At 30.8% G+C, this 8324-nt stretch overlaps 1 protein-coding gene across 1 annotated transcript in view; it reads left to right on the top strand.

Moving 5' to 3' along the window:
• The window catches only part of LOC111085071 (kinesin-like protein KIF26B), a 136997-nt gene extending 129234 nt beyond the window's left edge, over positions 1–7763 (top strand). Inside the window, exons 8-10 of the mRNA XM_022382165.1 lie at positions 2118–2306; positions 4358–4483; positions 7759–7763. Coding sequence (XP_022237873.1) covers positions 2118–2306; positions 4358–4483; positions 7759–7763 — 320 coding nt within the window. The remainder of the gene's footprint in view (positions 1–2117; positions 2307–4357; positions 4484–7758) is intronic.
• The last annotated feature ends 561 nt before the right edge of the window (positions 7764–8324 follow it).

Raw genomic sequence — 8324 nt, 5'->3', positions numbered from 1 at the left:
GTTATGCTTAAAATGTTGACAACCACTGGCTATAGATTTCTTTAGAGCAATCGCGACATGAGTTTTATCGATCGTTCTACAACCCAAACATAACAAACATAATAATAAAAAATGTTCATTGTGGTAAACAATATAATAATAATAATTTTTTCTTCCTGATTTGTAAAAATTCCTTACGTAATAGAAAAAAAATGAATATTATTTTCGAAATTTGCGTAGCTGAATTATGGAAAATCCGTTATTAAAACCAAAGCAGCTTTTACGAACTTTAAATTCGCAGGCTTGTGTTATCTTTGTTGTGTCCACCACGGGTATCGAAACCCTGTTTTTAGCGTTATAAGCTTTCATACATACTGCTGCGCTAATAAGAGAGAGGGGGCAAAATTCTATGAATCATTGCTAGTATATTTATGTTATGAAAATATACGATTCTAATGTAAATCAAATAAACAAAATTAAACGACATGAGTACTATATCTTCAACAGAAACTTTATTAATTATTGAAGGGTTTTACGTAACTAAATAATGAATTGAGTTTATCCAGAAATTAAAGTATAATAGTATGGGAGAGGTCTTAATTTTAAGACAAGAAAACGTTGGAATGATTAAAATACAAAATAATGAACAGAAACACATTTGCTAAACAAAAACCATAGTGTCATCCATTAACGTTTAAAATGTTATTATGGAATTATTTTTAGTTAATAGCCATAGTGTTATCCATTAACGTTTAAAACGTTATTAGGGAATTATTTCTAGTTAATAGCCATAGTGTTATCCATTAACGTTTAAAACGTTATTAGGGAATTATTTCTAGTTACTGACAGCAAAAACCTGTTTATTGTTTGGATTTTCTCAAATAGTAAGGCTCATTATAGTAAAAACTAGAAAGGAACTCAGAGGAGAGCAAACCTCATCCACACGGCGTTGATCATGTTCGACCCTCAAAAAATACGAAAATGTGTCTGTATGTCCATCGTTATCAATGGACACGGACCATTTCGGCAAGAGAATGAGGAATAATATTCTACATAAGTCCACCAAGTTTCATCAAAATCCGATCATTTTTTACTGAGTAATAGAACAAAAATTGTGTAAAAAATCGGTTTGTTTGTTTGAAGTTAAGCACAAAGCTACACAATGGACTATCTGTGCTCTGCCAACAAAGGGAATTGAAACCCGGTTTCTAGCGTTGCAAGTCCGCCACTGGAGGGGGGTGACGTGAAAAATTGGATTTTCGTGATTTTGACCCTATTCGCTTCTAAGTTAAGTCATAATCCAAATGTATACTAACTTTCGTCCAAATCCATTCAGCCGTTTTCGAGAAATATTGCTGACAAACACACACACACACAGGGGTGAAAACAACAACACCTCTGTCTACCTTCGGTGGCGGATGTAATTATTGTTAGAAATAACTTGTCGTTACATTATAGAGGCAGATCACTTCTTCCTGGTAAAAGAAAAAAGGAAACGTTAAGTATATGCTTGTATGTTAAATGTTAATCGGTGTTTCTAAAGAAAGTATGAACAAATATTTTATAAATATTTAATGAGTCAATGTAACCTTTAGTTTTGATATCCTCAAGTAACGGCTTCAATGTGTTCAGTAACTTGGGAGTAATTAACTTGCATATTTCTCTTTAATGAGTCAATATAACCTTTAGTTTTGATGTCTTTAAAGTCGTAGTTTCATTGTGTTTAGTCCCATTGGAGTAATTAACCTAGATATTTCTATTTAAGAGTTAAATCAGAAACTGTTTGTCTCGTGCTTTGTTTTTATTAGTTCAGTAAAAAAAATAATTAAAACTTTGAATCAATAAAATAAATCTTAATTGTAAAATAAGTCACGATTTGAAATTTAAATCACTTTTTGCTCTACATATAACTAAAATTCAAATGAAGCATTAGTTTATTTTATTGGAAATGTTTTTTATATTTCTCATAAATAAGTGTTTCTTCACTGATATACAGAAAATATTTTACACTTCTGTTTTTCTATTTCAAGTCAAAAGGGACAGACAGATAGGTTGATAGGATTATAAAACTGTAATCCACAGTCATTTCTCGTCTGGATTCTATTAACTATGTAGGCGATTTTTCCACACTTCTGAAGGCAAAACGGCAACGATGCTTGGACAGGGCCGTGGTTCTCAAGACGTGGGGGTCATTCCCTGTGCGATCAGCTGGCTATTCCAGCTGATCAATGACCAGAAAGATAAATCGGGGTCTCGGTTCTCTGTTCGTGTGTCGGCTGTGGAAGTAGCAGGAAAGGAACAGATAACAAGAGACTTGCTTGCCTCAGGTTAGTAGACACCAATGGAATTTAGATTCAGCGACTATAGAAAAGTATTCGAAATAACAACATAGGTTTTATGCAAGTACCTAACAATTTATCTGTACACGAATATATGGTAAAGTAATCTAAAAAGAAAGACTGGATGACATTATTTCCCACAGATAATCAACCTTGAAACTACCATTCTATTTTCAGCGTTACAGAAAAAGTGTTAACTAGTCATTTTCTTAACTTACTCAAATATAAATAGTACTTCCTTGTGTTGATCCATTTACATCAATTTTTACAGCTTTTTAAAGCTCTAATGAAATGTTTTATGTCAGCACTACGAAAAGTACACATACAACATATACATAGAGATTTATATGTAATTCCAAAAATACACATTGATAAAAAACAGGTTGATAAACAAAAAAGGATTTTTTTTCTAACTAAACGTATCAATATCTATAAGAATCTCGAACTCTTATACACATTGCTATATTTTCCATGTTAAACTTTACTGGGTTCAAAAGTATAGCTAAACTATAGGTAGCGACGCTATATCGCAACTTTTTTATATTAACTTTTATACCAGTGTAGTTTATTGATAAATAAACGAATAAAAATTGTGATGTAGGCGGAATTTTCACAAAATATTTTGCAATGAACCAAACTTTCATTAATGTATAAGAAATATCTTTAAATTTTTATTAAAATTTATATCATCACAAGCAGATGCTCGCTGAAACAACTTAACAGTGATTTTCTTAAAATAGTGATGAATAAATATAAAATGTGCAATCAATCCAATCCTTTGAATCAGAGCGCGTATGCAATATGATTGTCTAGTGGGCTATTTACAACCATCTTTTGTCATTCCATATGTTATTTCAATAACGAAAATTGCTTTGTTATTTAAGCAAAGGAGACTGACTACAATGTATTGTTGGCAAAAATGTTTGGGTTCAATGCAACGGGTGCATCAAGCATAAAATAGCATTCAGGTTCGCTAAGAAGCCACTAGGATTTTTTTTCGCTGGAAACCACAGTTCCGTGTCATTTTACTGAGCACAAGAAAAGGTCGCTACCAAAGTGAGAGCTTTGGAACAGTTGTCATTTCTATAAAAAATGTCAAAGGAAAGATATTTAACTCAAATCAACTTATTCGACATGGTAAAATAAAATGAAGCATGTATATAATGCCGACTTGAAAAAAATAGAAAATATATATAAACCAAATAACAACAAATATATGTACTCAAACACGTCTTCTCTATATGCGTTTTTTCATCAATGCTCCTATCTCCGAAATATTTATTTCAATCCGTCGACGAAATAAGTTCCGTTTGTTTTCGTGAAATTCTCTCACAAAATAAACATTTTTGTTCTTAATAAGTTTTCTCAGATTAACCGATTGACCGTTCAGCACATACTAAAACTAACGGTTCGATGTTGGTATTGCTATTATATTTTATGAGTTGCACAAAATGAAATATTTTCCTGTAATTTACTCTTGAAAAGAACCATTTTGATGTATAATTTTTCTACTATTAACCGTCCAGGAGATACAGAGCGTGACAGACAGGCATTTGGCTATTACATATATACATATATAGATAGATCATGATGCTTATTAAACATCATTTACAAAAATAGTCCTTTCACAGAAAAATTCGTCTGTAGTTTTTACACAGACCAAAACACATTCAGAAATAAAGGTTCCTAAATTTCTTAACATAGCTTCCTAATAGCATATATATATAGTTTAGATTTCATCAATAATTGGCCCCACAAACAGCTGCTGTTTTTGTTAATTACACAAGTGAATTGTGTTTGAAATAAAATCGAATAATTTCAGGCTCGTAAATAACAGTGCAACAAAGAATTACCGATGCCTTTTCCGTGAGATCGAACATAAGGGTTAGTAAAATCACAATATACGTGACGTGAATTTAACAAAGCTAACACAATATAAGTTCACTTCGCTATTTAATTATTCTTTAACTCTATAATGTCGTTCAGTGATATTCAAATAGTTGTCCTGATAATTACCTCTATAATATATATTGTTTTAGCAACTGAAGGTAGTGGAAAATCTCCAGATTCCTTTTTACTGGCAAACCTTTGTGGGTTACTGGTTCCGTCTGCAGAGAAAACTGCTTACTTACTTGATGTGGCACTAAGTGCTCGCCAAAAACAAGGTTAGTGAAAATCGGCATTTAGTAAAATTGAAAAACCAAAAACTAAAATGAGAACAGTCAGCTATTCCCTGTCAAAATAGAACACCTTAGACTTAATTTATCAACAAATCTTCCCAAATTGTTGTAAAAATGTATATCGTAAATAATTAATTGTTGTCGTAAATTCACGCTTTGGGACTTTAAAAGCAAAATGCGTTAATCGAAAAGAAACAGATTCCTAAATATAACAAAACTTTACACCATACTTATTGGTAATATAATACTCTTTTTTTACATACGTCATAATAAAAGCGTGAGGTTATGATAGCTTTTAGCACTTTGCCTTCTTTGAATAACTTTTTGGAACCATGTGAAAATGTTCTGTTTCTTCATGATATTATTTTATCTATTCGCCTTTCTATCTTTTATAGAATATTTTTATTGGTTTTATCCAGTAATGCACGTTTCTCAAGATATAGCTTTGGGTGAAGATAAGAAAGTAATAAAAATAACACTTCCCTTTCGTCTGCTACTGCATAGAATTCCAACATCCAGAGCTTATATCTATATAAATTCAAAAGTATCTTTTTCTCAAATTTATCACGAATTTCTTTAATACCCACTCTTACATGCCTCGTTCCTTTTTCTGCCACATTTCATTTGGTAAATTATTTTCCTTATGTCGCCCTCAACTACCCAATAACAGTAAAGGTACTCGACTATTCCTATTGCTTTGCCTTTCCTTGACAACACAACAATAGTATATTGTTACAAAAATAAGTTAACTGCAGACGTTTTTTCTACATTCTTCTTCATTTGTCCACTGCGGCTCGAGATAATAGGTGTGTAAAAAAATAAAATAATAACATTTCAGTTCTCTCACAGTTCATTGCCCGATAAGCTTTTCGTTCCATATCAGAACTCATAAGTTAAAAGTAATGTACAAAAAACTTGTTTTTATAACAATTTTTAAGCTTACTGGTCTTCCAATATTCCACCTGTTTTCGGCTCATATTGCACTCAGTTTTGTAAACATTGTTCAACACATTTTCGTAATATATTTCCACAAATAAACAACAATTATCATTCACCAATAATCCCTTAGCGATTTTTGTTTTGAGGAAAGGCCTCAGATTGTGTGTTTCATAACTCTAAAATAGGGTAGTCGTAAGCCACACTGTTAAAAGAAAAGGTTTAAACCATAAAAATCTGTGGAAACAACAGTAACTATGTTTCAGAACTCAATTTGTATTGTTTCGTACTAGATGTTGACACACTAGTTTCGGTGCTAGTTGAGCAAATCAGGTGTATCTCAAAACATCGTCTTTAGAGTTACTTAAGAAAGAGTATATCTTAATTCTTAAAATTTCATGTACCTAAAAATGTTTTAAATTTGTTGTTTCGTACCAGATGTTGACACACTACTTTTGGTGCCAGTTGAGCAAATCAGGTGTATTTTAAAACATTGCCTTTAGAGTAACTCATGAAAAACTGTATCTTAATCCTTAAAATTTCTTGCACCTAAAGATGTTTTAAATTTGTTGTTTCGTACCAGATGTTGACACACTAGTATCGGTACCAATATGAGCAAATCAGATGTATTTCAAAACATCGCCTTTAGAGTAACTCAAGAACAACTACCTATTAACTCTTAAAATTTCATGTACCTAAAGACGTTTTAATTTCTTAGACACGAAATGCAGACTTGAAATCTTTTCTCTAAACTCCATCGTTGGAATATTAAAATTGAATGAGAAAGTTTCACAGGGCAATAACAACGTTACCAAACGACTTAGTTCACAAGAATGAAATACTCATCTTCGTTTAAAAAAACTCCTTAGGTTACTGGAATAATTTGTTTATATATTTAACTAGCATTAACAGAAAGAAAAATAAAGAGTCTTGGTCCAACTATGACATATAATATAATAAATAGGTAACTTTCTTTCAAAGGGAATGATTAATGTGATGATTGAGATGATTGTAAAACTTTCAATGACTGGTTCTGAAATAACTTGATCTATTTCTATACATTTCTTAATAAAACTTATCATTCCCAATACGCCTATTGTGAATTTTAATTCCCCTAGAACGAGTAGTTTAAGATATAATAATTTATTCATGTTTTTCTTTATAATCAACTTGTACCTTCAACAACTCAGAAAAAAAGGTTTTTCCTAAACATTCCTAAACTTTACTTAATGATAACGTATGACTAAACATTTCAAGTTTTTGTTTACCACTTAACCTGTACTTCCTCCATAAGTAAGCAGCTAGTAAAAACAATAGTAAATAACAAAGAAATTAACTAGAAAAGTACGTTCAATGTCACAAAATAAATTTTTATTTTATGATATAAAAATCTTAATTGTGGTTTTTGAAAACCTTTCATATAGTATTTGAAATTCATTTTGAACCAACAAAATTGGTGTCTTAAGTAATGCTATTGAGGCTTAAAGTCACCTATTCTGATGTTTTCAAATCACACAACATAATATTTTCAAATTCCTTAAATACTGGAAACCATTTTTGGTGTTTCAAAACGCTATATTTTAGCAATGTGTTACTTAATATCATCCACAGCTGTCTGGAATAATGTTTACAGTATTGGACTAAGATTTCTTAAAAAAAGTTTTATGTGGTACCAAATCGACGAACAACTTAAACATTAAAACTGTGTTTTCTCCTGGCGATTCGAAGAATGTTGAGTTATAATGATAGAAAATATTTTTAGAAAAAAAAAAGTAAAATTTGTCTTCTCTGTAACCCCTAAGGTTAACTGCATGTTTTCTGCAGTCAATAAAGATAATATAATATCTTCCAACAGCCAGTAAAAGTAACTGTATGTTTTCTGCAGCCAATAAGAATACTGTAATATCTTCCAACAGCCAGTAAAAGTCACTGTATGTTTTCTGCAGCCAATAAGAATAATATAACATCTTACTTCAAAAAGTAAAATAAACTGAATATGTATCTACAGCCTTTAAAAATAACTCAGAGTATTTATGAAATTCAAATATCTGGATGTATTTATGAAATTCAAATATCTGGATGTATTTTTAAAATCAGCTAGTATAACTTACTGTCTGTATTCTTTGTGTTAGAATAACAAAATGTTTTCCCTTCAATGTAATAAATGGTTGTTTTTCTAAATTCAGAATATATCGATGTGTTGTTTTTAAAATAATGTATAATAACTAGGCGTATTCGTTTAACTTTTTTACTTGCCTTAAGCTGCATTCTATTGAATGGATTCCATTTACTTATAGTTTTAAATTTAAACATTTTTTTTTTAGATTAACACACATGAAACGTTTCAGTCTTGTGGCTAGATCCTAATATCAATTCACACACGTGTATGCTAGAATATCTTTAAACCGTGTTGCTGTTTTTTCTTGGAGCTACTTGATCTATATATTTTTTATTTTTTTTTACAGTTTCTGACGAAGACAGATTATACTCTCACTTCTGCTTTATACTTCATGTATACCAGTATCGAGCTGAGAGGGGTTGTAAAGTCGGAGGTAAGGTTCGGGACAAAATTAGGACGCATATTAATTGGCTAACTAGCCAAAAACTGTATAATTCAGGAGGGAAATTTTCATGCATTAATAGTGTGAATATTATCATAAAATAAGTTTGCTTAATTTAACTGCACAAACTTTTGTTTAAGTTTTAAGTATTGTATGTCACTTTCTTTGGTGCTTATAAAATTGAAAAATACTAAAGAAGTTCTAAATTTACGTTATGTTTCAGCTAAATATAACAAAGTTTTCAAATATTTTAAACAGTTGTGTGTGTTTTGCAATAACTACAATTTGTGGCTATCAATAATACGCAATATTTCTTTACACCCACTGTA

The sequence above is a fragment of the Limulus polyphemus genome, unplaced genomic scaffold (assembly GCF_000517525.1).
Source record: "Limulus polyphemus unplaced genomic scaffold, Limulus_polyphemus-2.1.2 Scaffold224, whole genome shotgun sequence".
Lineage (NCBI taxonomy): Eukaryota > Metazoa > Arthropoda > Merostomata > Xiphosura > Limulidae > Limulus > Limulus polyphemus.
The sequence above is the reverse complement of the archived record's forward strand: the minus strand, read 5'-3'. Positions and strand labels throughout refer to the sequence as shown.